This window comes from Oryctolagus cuniculus, chromosome 2 (assembly GCF_051225735.1).
Source record: "Oryctolagus cuniculus isolate XC-2025 breed Fujian yellow rabbit chromosome 2, ASM5122573v1, whole genome shotgun sequence".
NCBI lineage: Eukaryota > Metazoa > Chordata > Mammalia > Lagomorpha > Leporidae > Oryctolagus > Oryctolagus cuniculus.
Genome location: NC_142868.1, coordinates 69,412,628 through 69,433,194, shown reverse-complemented (window position 1 = coordinate 69,433,194; position 20,567 = coordinate 69,412,628). Strand labels below are relative to the sequence as shown.

At 40.0% G+C, this 20,567-nt stretch overlaps 1 protein-coding gene across 7 annotated transcripts in view; it reads right to left on the bottom strand.

The window, feature by feature from the left end:
* SNX25 (sorting nexin 25) overlaps positions 1–20,567 on the bottom strand; it is a 179,655-nt gene that overhangs the window by 21,976 nt on the left and 137,112 nt on the right. For all 7 annotated transcript variants that reach the window (XR_011386313.2, XM_089325766.1, XM_089325770.1 and 4 more), the window contains 3 exons: positions 8,836–8,967; positions 6,943–7,215; positions 3,793–3,957 (listed from right to left, as the gene is read on the bottom strand). Coding sequence is in view for 6 of the 7 variants with exons in the window: in XM_089325766.1 (XP_089181892.1) it covers positions 3,793–3,957; positions 6,943–7,215; positions 8,836–8,967 (570 nt within the window). In the remaining variant the exon portion in view is untranslated. The remainder of the gene's footprint in view (positions 1–3,792; positions 3,958–6,942; positions 7,216–8,835; positions 8,968–20,567) is intronic.

The window sequence follows — 20,567 nt, the reverse complement described above, 5'->3', positions numbered from 1 at the left end:
TAGAGAAATGCAAATCAGCAAAACGAATCTATTAGAACGACTACTACTCAAAAAAAAAAAAAAAAAGGAAAGAAAACTAGTATTGGAAAGGTTATGGAATGCTGGAAACCCTGTGCACTGTCATGGGAATGTAAAATGGTACAGGTGCTGCAGAACAGTATGATGGTTTCTAAAAACACTAAAACAGGATTGCCATATAAACAATTCCACTTCTGGGCCTATACCCATAAGAACTGGAAGCAAGGTCTCCAAGAGAGATTGGTATGCACATGTTCTTAACAGCCGTAGTCACAGCAGCCAAAACATGGCAGCACTTTAAGTGTCTAGTGATGGATGAATGAACAAATGAACCAAAATGTAGTAAATACATGCTATATTAGTCAGCCATGAAAAGGAAGGAAATTCTGACCCATACCACAATGTGGATGAACCTAAAAGACATACACTAACTGAAACATGGCATTCACAACAGCACAACTACTATGTGATTCCACTCATCGATGTCCTTAAAGTAGGTAAAATCATAGACACAGAAAGTAGAAAGGTGGCCACCTGGGCTGGGAAAGCGTGAGATGGGGAGTTATCATTTAGAGAGTGCAAAGTTTCCAGTTTTCATGTTGAAAAAAGTTCTGGAGATGAATGGTAGTGATGTGCATGTACAATGTGCATGTACTTAATGCCACTGAACTGTACCTGGAAAAAATGGTCAAAATGCTAACTTTTGTTATCTCTAGTTTACCACGATCATTAAAAATTGCAGTGCCTGCCATCTCCTGTGGAATTATGTCACTGTGTAGTTTGAGGACAGAAGCATTGCCCCAAAACTCCTGAACATGCCGTCTCCAAGATCTCTCCATTCTCAGAAAGCCTGGAGGAAGCACTCCTTGTCCATACCACAGTCCTGCCTTTCGTCGTCAACAAGGGCCGTAACTGTTTTATTTTCATGGGAGTGTATTCTGATCTGTACCCAGCCTGTCTGCTTGGCTCTTCACAGTGACGAGCACAGCATCCCGTGTTTATTCATCACATGTATGTTATTGACATTCTTCCTGGTCAAAGACTAACCCCTCACATTAACCTAGAATTGAACAGCTCGCTCCAGACTCACAAAACCTCTGTAGAGAAAAAAATAAAACCTGAGAAATAAATTTCAGGAAACCAAACTAAAAGGTTAATTTTACATCAGGTAGCTGCTTATACTGCTGGTGCAGAGACCTGAAAGAGGACGGCTAAGCAAATCCCTGACTTTCTTTACTGAAGGGAAGAAATCCACGCCACTGTTATATGAATGGGTAGATGATCTGATTCATATCTGATCCTGAGAAGTCCTTCTATATTAAGATTGGTTTTGGTGCGTAAGTGAATTACTGATTGCTGAAAATTTTTTAACAACAATTAAATTAGCTTGAAAAATATTATTTACTAAATAGAATAATTATTCTTGTCAATATGAATGAAAGACACAAGAGGAAGCTGTTTCCTTCTGGAGGAAACCATCAACTCCTGTGCATCCATGGAGTCCTGTGCGTCTTGCACACGGGCACCAGAAGCAGACTGCCCCCTCCAGCAGCCTGTGGGCAACGTGATGCAACAGGAAATGCAGACATCTTTACCTCAACCAGAGATCAGTGTTCAACCCAGGTTATAATATCAGAATTATACCTCAGAATGTTTATTCCATGGTTAGTAGAAGTTCTTTTAAGAAAGGCTGAAGAATGTCTTTCAACCAATGAACCAAATCAATAATTTGATGACCATTCCTTAGCTCATCTTTCATACTGTTACCCATAAATACATTTTAATGTATAATGAGATGAATCCAGAATAAAAGATAATTGTTCATAAAGAACATGCCAGACTGCAGATACTGGTCATATACTATGCCAGCTAATTTTGTTTTCATCTCAAAGATATTTCTGTCACTGGGAAGAATACAGGACTTTGCAAGTTCTATACATTCTGAGAAGGACTCCATGGAAGGGGAGAATGACTGTGTTTCTTTTTTTTTCTTTTTTTTTTTTTGACAGGCAGAGAGGACAGTGAAAGAGAGAGAGAGAAAGGTCTTCCTTTTCCATTGGTTCACCCCCAATGGCCGCTGTGGCCGGTGTACCGCGCTGATCCGAAGCCAGGAGCCAGGTGCTTCTCCTGGTCTCCCATGCGGGTGCAGGGCCCAAGCACCTGGGCCATCCTCCACTGCACTCCCTGGGCACAGCAGAGAGCTGGCCTGGAAGAGGGGCAACCGGGACAAAATCCGGTGCACCAACCGGGACTAGAACCTGGGGTGCCAGCACTGCAGGCAGAGGATTAGCCCTATTGAGCTGTGGCGCCGGCCAATGACTGTGTTTCTTATGGCACCCAGGACACTTGGCTATTCGATTCCGTTTCAGAGGATCACTAGCAATTATTAAAGTGACCTTTACATTAACTCTCCTTTCCCCTCACAATACTTATAAAAAGATTACTACTAGCAAAGATGATACACCACTGCAGGACTTTCTGCTTCTTTGTAAAGAAAATTCACTGGATTAACTAGACAGCAGCTGGATTATGAATGGTTAAATATTGTACCTGTAGATTCTCAACAGGCTTATAATATGTTGTTCCTCACACTGTTTTTTCAAGAACATGCTCCCACTGCAAAAGTATCTGAATGCCCATGAAGAAGTACTACGGAAGGTTAAACAGGATTGGGCACATGTTTAAGGAAAGCCAATGTGATTTGCTGAAGCTGTTTTATTGTTTTATTCAAAGTTGTTTTCCCCTAGTCATGCTTGAAATCCTCAAACACACATTCAAAGAGTACCAAAGAGTGTCAGCCATACCTAGATTACAGAAATCTCTATGGAATCCAAAGAGGCATAAACACAAAGCAAAAAACCACATCACAGCTTGGGTTTGAGAGATGCCATTTTGGTGAGATGCTGTCTGTTTATGTATTTTAAGATTTATTTGATTTATTTGAAAAGTAGAGTGACACAGAGAGAGAGAGACAGAGAGAGAAAAGAGATTTTCCATCTACTGGTTCACTCCCTCAATGGCTGCAAAGGCCAGGGCTGGGCCAGGCAGAAGTCAGGAGCCTGGAACTCCATCCAGGTCTCCTATACAGGTGGCAGACCCAAGTACTGAGGCCACCCTTCTGCTGTTTTCTCAGGTACATTAGCAGGGAGCCGAAGCAGAAGCAGAGCAGCTGGGACTCGAACTTGTACTCCAATACAGGATGCAGGTATCGTAGGCAGTGGCTTAACCTGCTGTGCTACAAAGCTGGCCCATTTATATAACTTTTAGCTTTCATATTCTGCCACCTTTCAGCCCAACAACTTATTTTTTGCACAGTTCTGCAAGGTTCTCTAAATTGTACTTGTGGCAGTTGAGAGAAAAAAACAAATTTTTTCCCAAATATTGAACTCACTTGAAAAATTACTTTAGTACATAAGAAAGCTTACCCCCATTCCCCAAAGATACTGCAGGCAAGTCAGATACAAAGAACACAGAGTTAACCACAGCTGATGAATGAGAAAGAACTCAAATTCATAAAAGATAGAAAACAAATTTTTTTTCTAATTCTAGCCAAGCAGTCAAAAAAAAATAATGGAACTTGTTCACAGTTAAAATTCCTTTTAAAGAAAGTGACATTTTATACAATAAACTATTAATCATTAATTGTTAATAAATAATAAGTATTATTTATTATAAATAATAATAAATTAAGAATTAATTATTAATAAACTAACTATTAATTATAATTAGACCGATGGAAACTTTCAGAAACAACCTTTAAAGCAAAGAAGTTACCTTCTTGTCAGGTTTTGGTGCATTTTGAATAGAATTTAGAGCTTGCCTTTTGTATTCAAGTTTCTCATTTAGTTCTCGGAGTTTGTTTACAGCAAAACTGGCTTGTTCATTAATCCGACTGGTGCCTTCATCTGCAGCTTCCTCACCAGCCTCAACTCCTGGGCCCTGGGGGAAAATGTTATATACAACCAAATCTTACAAAGATAGAAAACTCAGTAGTTACTATCCAATATAAGTGTGCAGATTCTATATCATTATCGTATACTGTTCCAAAAAGGAAAGAATACCATAATAGAAAGTACTAGGTTCCAATAAGGAAAGAATACTATAACAGAAAGGACTAGGTTCCAATAAAGAAAGAATACTATAGCAGAAAGTACTAGGTTCCAATAGGGAAATAATACTATAGTAGAAAGCTTAGAAGCAGACGGCTTATCTCAGCAAAGAGAATAATCAAAGTATTTGTATCCAATGTAACTAGGGTTTAATATTTTAGTGAAAAAAAAAAAAGAATCATTCAATAAACCAAAGAAAGGAGGGAAAAATCCATTCCATTTTTTCCTAAATAATACACCCAAGGGACTCTCCATGGAAAAAGAGAGGCAACTGTATTATCCTCTCAACTCAGTCTGAAAATATTCTGCCCCTCATCTTTGACAAAGACAATGGTATCTGGCTTCTTTTCAGTCTCCTTAGATGAGGATGAAAAACATGTGCAAGTTCCTTTTAAAAACAAATCTTACAAATTTCCACTAATAAAATTATTTTCATCATACACTTTGCTCAGTCCTTCTCTTGAAGATTTATTTTACAAGTAAAATGGCATTTGGAAGGGACTTCAGACTCATAAAGAACCATGTAGCTTGGAACAATCTGGGCAGAGCACCAAGCAGCATACAAAACAGATTCGTGAGCGGCAACAACATGCAGGGCACTGCAAAGAACTGCCGAGAACCACCTTCTGTTTCCTCCTTCACTCTCTTCCAGGTTCAATATAAAATACTGAATCCCAGAAAACATACTGCTTTCGTTTTTGTATGTTCATTTCACTTGTTGTCTCTAATTATACATCAATCTTATGACAAAATTCTCTACCTTCTATTCATATTTGAGGGGGTATCTGTTTTATTTAATATAATGCTGTATATTTCTAGGTTTTCAGTCATCACAACATTATAGTTCCGATGACTGGATTGTATTCTGTTGTACTGGTCATTTATGAGGGCATATTCCCATTAATGCTCTTGCTATGGCTTGACTTTTCTTTTTTGCAATCCTAGATGTGCTAAAACAAACTCCATCATGCTTAAACTTACTTTTCCCTACATTTTCATTACTTCCTTACAGCAAATTTCCATAAGCTCAAACTCTCAGGGATTTTCAGAAGAAAGAGTAGGAGCTCTCAAAAGGTTAGTAAGCCATATTGGCCTTCTTTGACTCCTAGGTGATATTGTGGACATTTTTTTCACATTTGTACATTACTACTTTTTTTTTTTTTTTTTTTTTTGACAGGCAGAGTGGACAGTGAGAGAGAGAGACAGAGAGAAAGGTCTTCCTTTTTGCTGTTGGTTCACCTTCCAATGGCTGCTGTGGCCAGCACACCACGCTGATCCGAAGACAGGAGCCAAGTGCTTCTCTCGGTCTCCCATGGGGTGCAAGGCCCAAGCACTTGGGCCATCCTCCACTGCACTCCTGGACCACAGCAGAGAGCTGGCCTGGAAGAGGAGCAACTGGGACAGAATCCAGCGCCCCGACCGGGACTAGAACCTGGTGTGCCGGCACCGCAGGCAGAGGATTAGCCTAGTGAGCCGCGGTGCCAGCCTGTACATTATTACTTCTAACATTAACAGTTCAAGTTCTTACTCAATTTATCTATTGGAAATTTATGTTTTTTATTAATTTTAAAAGCCTACAACATTTGCTATAATATTAACCATTTTAATTTTTGAAGTTGAAAAATAACGAAGTAAACCATAACCTATCTTAAAAATAAAACACAATGGGGCCAACGTTGTGGCTCACTAGCTTAATCCTCTGCCTGCGGCGCTGGCATCCCGTATGGGCTCCGGGTTCTAGTCCTGGTTGCTCCTCTTCCAGTCCAGCTCTCTGCTGTGGCCCAGGAGGGCAGTGGAGGAGGGCCCAAGTGCTTGGGCCCCTGCATCCACATGGGAGACCAGGAAGAAGCACCTGGCTCCTGGTTTCAGATCGACGTAGCCCCAGCCGTAGCAGCCATTTGGGGGGTGAACCAACGGAAGGAAGACCTTTCTCTCTGTTTCTCTCTCTCACTGTCTAACTCTTATCTGTAAAATAAATAAAAAAATAAATTAAAAAAACCACAATGACTGACGAGCTTTATATAAAGAACTAAGTAATGAAACATTTTTCAAGGCCTAAATGAAGGTCATCCAATTTAACAATAAGTTAGAGACCTCAAGCTGACTTCTAATACCATCAGTATTAAGTACCTGATTCTTCAGAGCTGGAGATATAGTGACCCATGCAGATAGAAAGAAATTCAAGATAAATGACAATCATTCTACATAAGGTGACTATAAAACACTTTGCTTCCCTCACAAATTTTAAAGTAACTATAAATCATTATTAGTGAGTGAGATGGCACCTGGAGCTATTCAGAATAATAGACTATATTATGAGAAAGTCAGGCTTAGATATGACTTAGCAAGGTTTCTCTTGGCACTTTGCAATTTCATCTGATTTTTTTTAAAACTCCAGAATATTTCCCATTATTCCTTACACACTCCTGACACCTCCTCATATTTTCCTTCCTTATTCTGGGGTTGGACTATAGTTCTACTGATTGTCATAGCTGGTCTAAGATACAAATGGCCCACTACATAGATTTTTCTGTAGTCAAACCAGGAATATGTCTAAGGCAGACAGAAGGCAGGAAAAATCTTTTACTCAATGTGGGCAGGTGGCAACAAGTTGATCAAAAGGACAAAAAAGGGGGAAAATACAAAAGCCCAGAATCAATAAAGGTATAATTTAAGTTTACTGTTTATTCTACTTAAGTTCCTGCATATTAAAATATAAAGGTGTGCATCAGACTTGGCTCATACCATATATACCCACCCAATCATATTTAAATCTCATACATTCAAAAGGAAGCTGAAAGTAAATGCCACTTACCATTTCATCCTTGTTAGAAATCAGCTGTGAAACATGTTTTTCTTCTTCTTTTATCATCAATTTCTCATACAGGTCACTGACAATAAATGAAGGGTAATACCTATCCTTTAGGGTCTCATAAACATCTCCTTGGATTTTGTAGAACACCTCAATACCTTTGTTTCCCACAAGACACTGCTGGATTTCTTTGTAAAGTGATTTTTCCACAGCTATTTCTTTGCTTTCCACAAAGAAATTCTGATAAATTTCACCAACTAATTGTGGAATTTCATTCTGAAAGGACATGGAGATGAAGAAAGAGAAGGTTAAAGAATAACATCTCTGAAAGAAATGATCGTCTTCTGACTTCTCTGAAGACACTGAGGAAATACACAGGCTCTGGAGCCACTGTGGGGCTTGGGCTCATGTTTCCACTTTCAGAGCTGAGGGGTAAATCTGAGACTCCGAAACAAACCTACTGTTTACTTAAAGTGAACACTTTATGTTGAACAGTTAGTGTCTGCAATTTCTTTTAAACACTGGAGAAAAAAAAAAAAAAGCATGAGAGCAGTTCTATTCTAACAGATTGCTTTTCATAAATCCAAATACTACTAAAATTAATCCTTTTATCTAATATAAGTGATGGAAAGTGCCATTTCTTATCCCAGAAAGAAGTCACTATAATAACTGTGTAATTTTTAAAAACAAGAAAAATATTTCTCAGAGCAATCACACTGTAATCAGGTTATTTTGCACAGCTGTCTGAAACAGTGCACTTGGGTCATCAGCTATCCTTTGGAAACACAAACATGTCTGCTGATTACCATAATCTTTACATTTCCTCCAGTGGCACTTCACTAAATCTAAGAGTCTAGCAATAAAATTATTAAGACATACATTCTAATCAATATGATTAATTTAACAGACATCCCAAAACACTTTACATCCAAACCAGTGTTGCTAGGTCAAAATATGGCAGTTCTGGGGCTGGTGCTGTGGTGCAGCGGGTAAAGCAGCTGCCTGCAGTGCTGGCATCCCATTGAGCACCGGTTGAAGTCCCAGCTGCTCCACTTCCAATCCAGCTCTCTGCTATGGCCTCAGAAAGCAGTATAGGATGGCCCAAATCCTTGGGCCCCTGCACCCACGTGGGAGACCCAGAAGAAGCTCAACTCTGACCGTTGCAGACAACTGGGGAGTGAACCAGTGGATCCAAGACCTCCGTTTCTCTCTGCCTCTGTGTGTAACTCTGACTTTCAAATAAATAAATAAATCTTTTTAAAAAATGGCGATTTTGAGGAAGTTCCTATTCTGTTAAATTTTCTCAGATTGTCTTCATAGTTTAATACATTTCTCAAAATTCCATACATATATGGCATATTATATGTTATACAGTTATGTTGTTTACAGATATATGCATATATACATATATGTATAAACACTTTAATTTTTAAATATATATTGAGAATTTTCCCCATTCAAAGTAGAACGTTGGGTTTTTTAAGAGGCACCTGTAACCAAAAATGTTTATTTTCCTTTGGAGATTACTCCAAAATGCACATTATAATATTACAAATGCAAAGTTATGAGACTGATGTGTAAATGGCAAGGTCAAGTTCACTGTAATAGCAAATGTTGATATGTATGAGTATATGCCTTTTCACAGTGTGCTAAAAATTAGTTACCATTGTTGGTACATTTATAATTCTCTTTGTATCTTGACTACACATTCAAAGGCATCTTCTGTAAAAAATATAATTTTATTTGTCATTGTGGGCTAAAATATAATGCCAATATTGTACTTGGTTTCAAATAATCTTTTTAAATTTTATTACAGTTATTGAAACAGATACAATGCCTAACAAGCAAGCTTTCGTCAGCTAGTGATTCATACCCCTTTGAGCCTATATACGTTACCTTGTTAGCACTCTTTAAATGTTCTACAGCCTCCCAAAAACCAATCAGAGCTCTCTTGTCTATCCTTTCCATGTATAAGTGAAAGTTCTCTCGGTAAGAAGCATTGGCCAAGATGTCTTCAAATTGAAGAATCTGTTAAGAGAATTTAAGAAAAATAAAAATTTAAATGTCAGTTGCTCTAAATTCCAAAGGATTAATTTCATTGGGGGGGGGGTACATTTTTAAAGTGATAGCTAATGTGATATACAAGGGATTGTCAAAAAGCTCAAGAAAAATTTATGCTATGAAAACAAGCCAAGCATGGACTTCAATAATTTTTTGTCAAAAAATTAACTTAGCCTTTAATCCATTTTGCCATGAACTTTTTGAAAGACCCTCATAGTGGCCAGCGCCGTGGCTCACTGGGCTAATCCTCCGACTGCGGCGCTGGCACCCAGGGTTCTAGTCCCAGTTGGGGCGCCAGATTCTGTCCCAGTTGCTCCTCTTCCAGTCCAGCTCTCTGCTGTGGCCCGGGAAGGTAGTGGAGGATGGCCCAAGTGCTTGGGTCCCTGCACCTGCATGGGAAACCAGGAGGAAGCACCTGGCTCCTGGCTTTAGATTGCCGCAACACACCAGCCACAGTGTGCTGGCTGTAGCGGCCATTTCGGGGGTGAACCAACGGAAAAGGAAGACCTTTCTCTCTGTCTCTCTCTCACTAACTCTGCCTGTCCAAAAAAAAAAAAAAAAAAAAATACCCTCATAGTATCTCTGATAAATTGAAATGTTTCTTCGCTCACCTTCCTAAATTTTAAATGGACCAAAGCTTACTTAAATATTCAAAATGCATATATTTTAAAAATCAATTTTCTATTAATCATTTACTCATTCAGCAATGATTTACTTGGCATCTACCTGGTATCAAGTTCTAGGAAGTAAAATGTAAAACTCTGCCCTTCAGGATGTACATTCTAAACTAAAAGTAATAGGAACCATGGTTAGGAAAACAGAAAAGAAATGTATAAAAGACCAGGAAGTTGGAGTCTAATGGTTTGGCACTTTTTTGTTTTCTATCTTATTTTCATAGAGTTCAGGAATCTACAAGTGATTTTATATTGTGCCTTTTGGTTTACAATATCATATTCATTTAAAAAAATTTGTGGCATCATTTTGATTGGTCCATAATATTCCATTGTAGGACACACCAAAACCAACTCAATTACTCCTTTGTGAACTATTTTGCAGGCTCACAGAAAAATAAAAGCAATCTAAGGCCATAGCAGGAACAATCTTTGGTGTAGAAAACTGTAATATGAAAAAGAAGTTGACCTTCACAATAATTTGTGACTCAATTCATTAAGAGAAATGCCTCTAGCTTAAAAGGAATAAATGGCCTGTATCCTTAGTCTGAATCAGTAATAATAATAAAAAAAAAAACACATCTAAGGGCAATTAAAAATACATCTAAGTGTAATTAAATAAAAAACTTAAGAGATTCTTAAACTTAACATTATAATAGTTGGCAAATTTTCAGAAATGCTATCCATAAGCTATTTCTAAAATCAAGCGAAGGGGCCAGCGCAGCAGCCAAATAGGCTAATCCTCCGCCTGCGGCGCCAGCACCCCAGGTTCTAGTCTGGGTCGGGGTGCCGGTTCTGTCCCGGTTGCTCCTCTTCCAGTCCAGCTCTCTGCTGCGGCCTGGGAAGGCAGTGGAGGATGGCCCAGGTCCTTGGGCCCTGCACCGGCAAGGGAGACCAGGAGAGGCACCTGGCTCCTGGCTTCGGATCAGCGCGGTGAGCCGGCCGCAGTGGCCATTGAGGGGTGAACCAACAGAAAAAGGAAGACCTTTCTCTCTGTCTGTCTCTCTCTCACTGTCCTCTCTGCCTGTCAAAAAATAAATAAATAAAATAAAATAAAATCAAGCGTAGGGGCCAGCTTTTGGTATAGCAGGTAAAGTTGCTGCCTGGGACACTGTATCCAATAGGGCCCCAGTTTGTGTCCTGGCTGCTCCATTTCCGGTCCAGCTCTCTGCTAATGGCAAAGCAGCAGAAGATGGCCCAAATATCTGGGGCCCTGCCACCCACGTGGGAGACCCAGATGAAGCTTCCAGCTCCCAGCTTCGTTCTGACTCAGACCTGGCTGTTGCAGCCACCTGGAGAGTGAACCAGCCTATGGAAGATCTCTGTCTCTTCCTCTCTCTGTGTAATTCTGACTTTCCAATAATAAAAAAATCTTCAAAGCAAGTGAATTTATCTTGCAAATAAAGATTTAATTAAATAGATAAATAAATAAAATAAAAATGGATATAATCAATGTACACCAGCTCTTTTAGCCCTCAATCTGTTTTGTGAGCAGAAAAGGGAAGATATTTTCTTCCTTCCTTTTTTTTTTTTTTTAATTTACTCATTTATTCGAAAGTCAGAGTTAACACAGAAAGAGAATGAGGGGCAGAGAAGAGAGAAGAAGTCTTCCATCGCTGGTACACTGCCAGACTGGCTGCAATGGCTGGAGCTACACTGATCCAAAGCTAGGAGCCAGGAACTTCCTCCAGGTCTTTTTCATGGGGGTGCAGGGGCCCAAGAATTTGGGCCATCTTCTACTGCTTTCCAAGGCCACAGAAGAGAGCTAGATTGGAAGCAGAGCAGCCAGGACTCAAACCAGCACCCATATGGGATGTTGGCACTGCAGGCGGTAGCTTTACCCACTACACCACAGCACTGGCCCTGAAAATATTTTCTAACAACCTTTAATAATTGATTAAAGGAGTAAGCTATCCTTACTATAGACCATTAATGATTAGTTTCCATAAAGATTTCAGACCAATACTATTTAATTAATTAACTTTTTTTTCCCAAAGAAAATTTTTATTTAAGGAATATAAACTTCCTGCATTTCATAAGTACAACTTTAAGAATATAGTGCTTTTTCCCACCATACCCACTTTCCCATCCATTCCTAGTCCCATTCTCCACTAAGATCCATTTCCAATTAACTTTATACACAGAAGACCAACTCTATACTAAGTAAAGAGTTCAATAATTTGCACACACACACACACAAAACTTCCTCAACAGTAGAGACAAGGGCTGTTCAAAGTCATTGCATCTTGAAGTTAATTTCACTTTTTTTTTTTTTTAGAAACTTAATTAACTTTAAAGAAGCACCCAAGGATTATACATCTTTTGCGAGCACTTAGACATAACTAAAACTTATGAGACATAAGAATATTCTCCTCTTAATACACTAAAACAAAATAAATCTTTGAGAACAAGTTTTTTTCTTGAAAAAGAGATTTTATTTATTTGAAATACAGAGTTACAGAGAGAGGCAGAGCGAAGTGAGAGCGAGAAGTCTTCCATCCTAAGGTTCACTCCCCAGATGACTGCAACGGCCAGAGCTAAGCTGATCTGAAGCCAGGAGCCAGGAGCTTCTTCCAGGTCTCCCATGTGGGTGCAGGAGCCAAAGGACTTGGGCCATCTTCCACTGCTTTCCCAGGCCATCACAGAGAGCTGGATTAGAAGTAGAGTAGCCAGGACTTGAACCGGCGCCCATATGGGATGCCGGTGCTGGTGGCTGGGGCTTTAATCCACTGGGCCACAGTGCCGGCCCCAAGTTTTATTATTAACTTTCATAATACAATTTTTTGAGGATAGAGGTCCTGAAGAGGAAGTCAGTGCACAATGACGTTGTTAATTTTTTTAATGATTTTTTTTATTTGACAAGTAGAGTTACAGAGAGTGAGAGAGAGAAACAGAGAGAAAGGTCTTCCTTCCATTGGTTCACCCCCTAAATGGCCGCTACAGCCGGTGTGCTGCGCTGATCCAAAGCCAGGAGCCAGGTGTTTCTCCTGGTCTCCCATGCAGGTGCAGGGCCCAAGCACTTGTGCCATCCTCCACTGTCCTCCTGGGCCACAGCAGAGAGCTGGACTGGAAAAGGAGCAACTGGGACTAGAACCCTGTGCTTATATGGGATGCCGGCACCGCAGGCAGAGGATTAACCAAGTGAGCCACGGCACCGGCCCTCTTGTTAATTTAACAATTAACACTCTTATGTGTGACGTCAGTGATCACCCAAAGCTCTTAACATAAGCTGCAAAGGCTATGGAAGCCTTTTGAATCCACAAACTCCATCAGTCTTTAGACAAGGCCATAAGCAAAGTGGAAGTTCTCTCCTCCCTTCAGTTAAAAGTACCTCCCCCTTTGATGACCACTTCTTTCCACTGGGTTCTCACCCACTGAGGTCCTTCATGTGGGACTTTTTTTTTTTGCCAGAGTGTCTTGGCTTTCCACGCTTGAAATGCTCTCGTGGGCTTTTCAGCCAGACTAGAATGCCTTAAGAGCTGATTCTGACGTCAGAGTGCCACTTAAAGCAATTGTCATTCTATGAGTCTACTGTATGGACTGCTTCTGATGTTGGAGCATTCACTTTGTTTTAATTCTATCAATTATTATTCTTAGACATTTAATCCTATTTATATGATTACTTTAACACTTAATTTTATCCATATGATCACTTTAACACCTAAGATGGTATTTACACCACTCAGCTGAGGGGGATTTGGGGTCCCATGGCAAATTTTTAAACTGTACCCTTAAAGCGAGATACACAGCAGACTCATAGAATGGCAGATGTCCTAAACAGCACTCTGGCCTCAGAATCAGCCCTTAAGGCATGCGGATCCGGCTGAAAAGCCCATAAGAGTATTTCAGGCATGGAAAGCCAAGACACTCTCAAAAAAAAAAAAAAAACCCTAAATGAAAGATTTCCGCGAGTGAGATCCCAGTGGAAAGAACAGGTCTTCAAAGAAGGAGGTACCTGTCTCTGAAGGGAGGAGAGAACTTCCACTTTGACCATGGCCTTGTCTAAATATGATCAGAGTCGGTGAACTCAGGGGGCTTCCATAGCCTTGGCAACTCATGACAAGAGCCTAGGGTGATTACTGATTCCCTAAACAAGTGTCAATTTGTTAAGTCAACAACAGGAGTCACTGTGCACTTACTCCTCATGTAGGATCTCTGTCCTTAATGTGCTGTACATTGTGATTTAATGCTATAACTAGTACTCAAACAGTATTTTTCACTTTGTGTTTCTATGTGGGTGCAAACTGTTGAAATCTTTACTTAATATATGCTAAACTGATCTTCTGTATATAAAGAGAATTGAAAATGAATCTTGATGTGAATGGAAGGGGAGAGGGAGCGGGAAAGGGGAGGGTTGCGGGTGGGAGGGAAGTTATGGGGGGGAAGCCATTGTAATCCATAAGCTGTACTTTGGAAATTTATATTCATTAAATAAAAGTTAAAAAAATAAAACTAATGGGAGTATTAAAAATAAATAAATAAATAAATAAAATAAACTGTACCCTTGGAAGTAAGTCCATAAGAATGTATGCAGAACTACACAGCTTTACAAACTTCACATACCTCATAATTACAACTTTAGGAACATGGTGATTTTTCCTACTGTGCACATCTTCCAACCCCTCTTAACTATGTCTTTACTGTGTATAAATCCTACCAGTGGAGCATTTTGAATCACAAATTCTAACTGCACATGCTCCAAAGAGGTTTAAAGGAATTCTTATCAGCTTTGGCTAAGGAAGACAGATGAGCAATTCCAGCAGCAGAAGAAAGAGTGAGAGGATCTCTTCACACTTCAGTATGGAGTCTTGGGCTACACTCAATAATGTTTATTTTGGATTGGCCTTGAATCAAATAAATACATTCATATGCAAGCTGACCTTAAGGAAAAGGTCAGATATTTATTACTACTAATTTACAACCCCATTTACTTTCATTTTTTTATATTTATTTATTTATTTATTTGAAAGTCAGAGTTACACAGAGAAAGAAGGAAAAGGAGAGCGAGGTGGGGGTCTTCACTCCCCAACTGGCCACAATGGCTGGAGCTGTGCTGATCAGAAGCACAGAGCCAGGAGGTTCCTCCAGGTCTCCCATGTGGGTGCAGGGGCCCAAGGGCTTGGACCATCTCCTACTGCTTTCCCAGGCCATCGCAGAGAGTTAGATTGGAAGTGGACTTGAACTGGCACCCATTTGGGATGCCCGCACTATAGGCAGCAGCTTTACGCAGTATGCCACAGTTCCGGCTCCAACCCCATTTACTTTCATTTCATCCTCTCTGTTCTTTTCTTCAATTTCTCATTCTATCTTTCCATTATGGGGCTATTTGGGTGGTGCTAAAATAAGGCATAAGGCAGAAAATAACAGTTTTAGATCTTATGTTTTCATGTTAGGATGAAAACAATGCAAGATAAGAAGGCAACAGTGCAAATTTGTTCAGGCTTTGGAATTAGAGATACCTAGGTTTGAAACCTGAGTATGCTACTTCCCAGTCCCATGAGCCTTATGTCATTCCACTACTCCAAACCTCAGGTTCTTCATCTGTAAAATGGTAATATCATCTATGTTCTTGTGATATTTAAAGTAACTGTTGTAAATCACAACAGACAACAACAAAAACTAATCAGGAAGAGCTGGAACCATGATGTTAGCTAAAAAAGAAGGCACTAGTAAGTGCCTAAAACCAAATAACTAAGAGGTCACTTTCTAGTTAACAGACACAGATATAAAGATTAACAGTCGATTTTAACTAGGATCAAAAGAAAGATTACAGGGCTAGGTGTTATGGCATAGTGGCTAAAGCTGCCACCTGCAACACCTGCATCCCATATGGTGCTGGTTTGAGTTCTGGCTGCTCCACTTCCAATCCAGCTCCTTGCTAATGGCCTGGGAAAAGCAGCAGAAGATGGCGCAAGTGCTTGGGTCCCTGCCACTCATGTGGAAGACCCAGAAGAAGCTCCAATCTCCTGGCTTTGGCCTGGCCCAGCCTCAGCCATTGCACCACCTGAGGAGTGAACAAACGGATCAAAGATTTCTCTCTCTCTCTCCCTTTCTCACTGTAACTCTAATTTTCAAATAAATAAATAAATATTTTTTAAAAAAGAAAGATTACAAAGGGTACAAGAAAATTTTGAGTATTGAATATGGTTACTATCTTAATCATGGTGATATGTCAAGAGTATATTCATATATCAAAACTTATCAAATTGTGCACTTTAAATCTGCACAGTTTACTGCATGTCTTTATAAATTAATAAAGCTGTTTAAAAAACAAATATCCACCAAGCCTTAAAAACAGTATTATAAATGAATTAAATATGCAATTTTTATACTAAGGACCCACCATCAGGAGAACACATAGTGAAGTTACTTTTTATTTATAGAATGCTGGATTAGATTTAATACTATTTTGTAAGGGCTTTTTTAAAAATATATTTATTTATTTATTTTAAAGGCAGAGTTACAGAGAGAGAGGAAGAGAGGGAAAGACGGAGAAAGAGGGAGAGAGAAAGAGAGGGAGAAACTTTCATCTGCTGGTTCACTCCCCAGATGGCTGCAATGGCTGGATCTGAAGCCAGGAACTCCATTTGGATCTCCCACATGGGTGCAAGGGCTCAAGCACTCGGGCAATCTTCCTCTACTTTCCCAGGCACCTAGCAGGGAGCTGGATTGGAAGTGGAGCGGCTGAGTCTTGAACCAGCATTTATGTGGAATGCTGGGGTCACAGGAGGCAGCTTAACATCCTGTACCATAAAGCTGGTCCCTTATAAGTATTCTTTGTTAGGGATATAATGGATATTAGTCTGTCATTTTCTTACATTTTTCTCTGGTTTGGTATCAGAATTATGTTAATCTCCTATGGTGAGTTGAAGAGTTCCCTTCTCCATTTTTTCAAAGGGTTAAGAATGTTACTATTCTTTCCTTAAATTTTTAATGGAATTCCCTAGTGAAATTATTTGAGCCTGGAGTTTTCAGTATGGGAAGGTTTTAAATTATGAATTTTAAAAGATTTCTTTATTTATTTGAAAATCAGAGAGAGAGAGAGAGAGAGAGAGAGAGAGAGAAACTTCCATTCTGCTGGTTCACTCTCCAAATGGCTGCAATGACCTGGTGTGGGCAAGACTGAAGCCAGGAGCCAGGAGCTCTAGCCTAGTCTCCTTCATACGTGCCAGGGGCCTGAATACTTAGGGCATCTTTGGTTGGCTTCCCAGATGCATTAGCAGGAAGCTGAATCAGAAGCAAGGTACCCAGAACTCAAACTATCACTTCAAAAAGCAGTACCGGGGCCCGCACTGTGGCGTAGCAGGTAAAGCCACCACCTGAAGTTCAGTCATCCCATGAGGGTGCACTTGGAGTCCCAGCTGCTCCAATTCTGATCCAGCTCTCTGCTATGGCCTGGGAAAGCAATGGAAGATGGCCCAAGTCCTTGGGTTCCTGCACCCACATGGGAGACATGGAAGATGCTCCAATCTTTAAAAAAAGATTTATTTAAAAATCAAAAAAATAATAATAAGCAGTACTTGCATGCAAGTCATGGCTTAACCCACTTGCCATATGGTCCCTGAATTTTTTAAAATATATCTAGAGCTATTCCAATATTCTATATCCTTTTGAATCAGTTTTGGCAATTTGTTTCTCAAAGAATTTATATATTTCATTTAAATTGTCAAATTTATTGGCTTAAAGTCATTCATAATATTCTCTTGTTATCCTTTTAATGCTGGTAGCACTTTGAGTGATATCCCATCTCTCTCATTCCTAAAACTGGCAATTTATATCTTCTCTCCTTTTTTTCTAATTAATGTAGTTTTAACTTGTAGCTTCTAAAGGTGGAAGCTTAGATTGCTGAATTTACATCTTTCTTCTTTTCTAATATAAGCACAAAAAGTACATATTTCCTTTTAACTGCATCCTACAAATATTATATATTTTCATTTTCAATCCATTCAGAAGTTCCTTTATGATTTCTTCTTTGCTAAAAGCATGTTTAGACATGTTGTGGGGCTGGCGTTATAGCACCTGTGACACTGGCATCCATATGGGCATTGGTTTATGTACTGGCTGCTCAACTTCCAATCCAGCTCCCTGCTGGTGGCCTAGGAAGGGCAATGGAAAATGGCCCAGATGTTTGGGTCCCTGTCACCCAGGTCAACACCTAGGTGAAGCTCCTGGTCCAGGCTCTGGCCTGGCTCAGCCCTTGTCATTGCAGCCATTTGGGGAGTGGCCAGTAAATTAGTTATATATGTTTTTCTCCTTTGACTTTTACAAATTTTTGCTTTATCTATTTTAAAGCTCTCTTATTGACTGCATGTAATTTAGGGTTATGTCTTTTTGATGAATTGACCCCTTTTATCATAATGCAATGATCTTCATATCTGGTTATATTCCTTGTTCTGAAGTCTACTCTGACATCATTATTACCTATAGCAGATTTCTAATGCTTAGTTTTGCATGGCATGTCTTTTTCCCCTCTTAATGTTTAATCTATTTGTGCCTTTATGTATAGTTTCTTATAAGCAACTTTAATTAAATTTTGACTTTTTAAAAATTCACTCTGGGGGCTGGAGCCGTGGCTCACTTGGTTAATCCTCTGCCTGCGGCGCCAGCATCCCATATGGGCTACAGGTTCTAGTCCCGGTTGCTCCTCTTCCAGCTGGGCTCTCTGCTGTGGCCTGGGAGGGCAGTGGAAGATGGCCCAGGTGCTTGGGCCCTGCACCCCATGGGAGACCAGAAAGAAGCACCTGGCTCCTGGCTTCGGATCGGCACAGCACGCCGGCCATAGTGGCCATTTGGGGAGTGAACCAGTGGAAGGAAGACCTTTCTCTCTCTCTCACTCTCTCTCTCTCTCTCTGTAGCTCTACCTGTCAAATAATAAAAAAAAAAGAATAATTTGAAAAAAAATTCACTCTGACAATCTCACTGTTCTAATTGGAGATTTTATCTAATTTGGAAATCTAAGTTCTGAAATAAATTTGGTGGTAATTCTTCTGGTTCAGATGTGAGGCCACAGCAAAAGTATTCTACTACCTACAAAGATATCAGAATTACCCCAAATTAATCGAAGTCTTACCTTTAGAATAGGAAATCCCATAAATTTGTAAGATTATCTGAGCCTTCTACCTTGGAAAACTAGCAGAAATGGTTTTACTCTGAAGATAACTTACTGGAATAGGAATGGGTTTCTTTCCTTAATGTCTAGGAAAAACCAACCAAAAAAAGGCAGCTGGCACTTCTAGTAGACACTGCCAGATAAATGTACCCAATTCTCCTAAAATATGCTTCCTTGACCTTTCTTGAGGTTTTCTTGTACCATAACATCTAGAAGTGTATCATCTTTCCTTGACTATGCAGCAAAACGTTAAATACCTTTACTAGGTATATATCTCATCTCTACTAGAGCACTTCTTTTTCTTCCTTTTCTGTCTCTCTCTCTCACTGTCCACTCTGCCTGTCAAAAATAAAAAAAAATAAAAATAAAAAAATTATTTATTTGAAAATCAGAGTCTCAGAGGAGAGGTAGAGACAGAGGCAGAGGCCAAGAGAGAGAGAAGTCTTCCATCTGCTGCTTTACTCCCCAAATGGCTGCAATGGCTGAGCTGGGATGATCCAAAGCCAGGAGGCAGGAGCTTCCTCTGGGCTTGGGCCATCTTCCACTGCTTTCCCAGGTGCATTAGCAGGGAGCTGGATCAGAAGTGGAGCAGCTGGGACTGGAACCGGTGCCCATAAGGGACGCCAGAGCTGCAGGCAGAGGCTTCACCTACTAACCCACAGCGCTGGCCCCACACATTTTTATTTTATAATTATATGGGGCTCTTTGAAAGTGAGGATTCTATCTTATTCATCTTATATTCTATTATCTAGCACTATAGTGTGATACTGCAAAATTCTGTGCAGGCCCTCAATAAATGTTTGTTCAATGAATGGAGGAATGAACAAATGAACAGGACTTAAGACAAAGACTTCATCTATGATAAATGTGGCTTGAAATTTATTTAGGAGGGGTGGGTGCTTGGCTCAGCAATAAAAAGATGCCACTTGTGACACAGACATCTCATATCACAGTGTGGTTTCAGTCCTGGCTCCACTTCCCATTCAACTTCCTACTATCGCCCATCCTGGGAGGCAGTAGTTGGGTCCTTGTCACTCACATGGGAGACCCAGATGGGGTTCTAGGTTCCTGGATTTGGTTTGGCCCAGCCCTGGCTGCTGTAAACACTTGTGCAGTGAACCAATAGATTAAAGATCACTTTATCTCTCTGTTTCAGTATCTGCACCTTTCAAGTGAAAAATTGAAAATAAAGACATAAACTTTTTTAAAGAAATTTATTTTAGAGGCTAAAAGCTGAGGGAGAAGAAGAGGAGCAATATTCAACTTGCCAAATCTATTCTTTCTCTGAGAGTCACCAAAAGGTAGAAGCTTTCATTTTGTTCCACAAAGCCAAAAATTCCAGAAAGGTACATATGCTTATAGTGAAACAAACAGCTCTCCAGTGGTTAGGAGATTCCTGTATAAAACAAGAGTTCCGTGGGGCTGTATCTGTGCTATTTGGGTAAGATGCTACACAACTATGGCTTGTTCCAGAGTTGGCCCAAAGATAGGACTAAAACCTTCCTGAAGAGGCTCTGATGACAACCAGGTCAGAAACAAGTGAAAAGACACACACCCATCTCTGGAAAGGGGAGGCAAGGGAAAGTCACAGGTAAGCATCTGAGCTCAAACTGAGAACTGAACAGGAAATGATTAAGATACCAGAAATCAGAATGGATGAGGTTAGAGGTTATGGCCAGGACTAAGTAACACTGATGTTGGCTTCTTTGTGGTTAAATGGCATCTTACAAGAGAGAAGTCTGGCTTGTGTCTTGAAGTCTTATTCCTAGTTGGTCCAGGCATGCTCC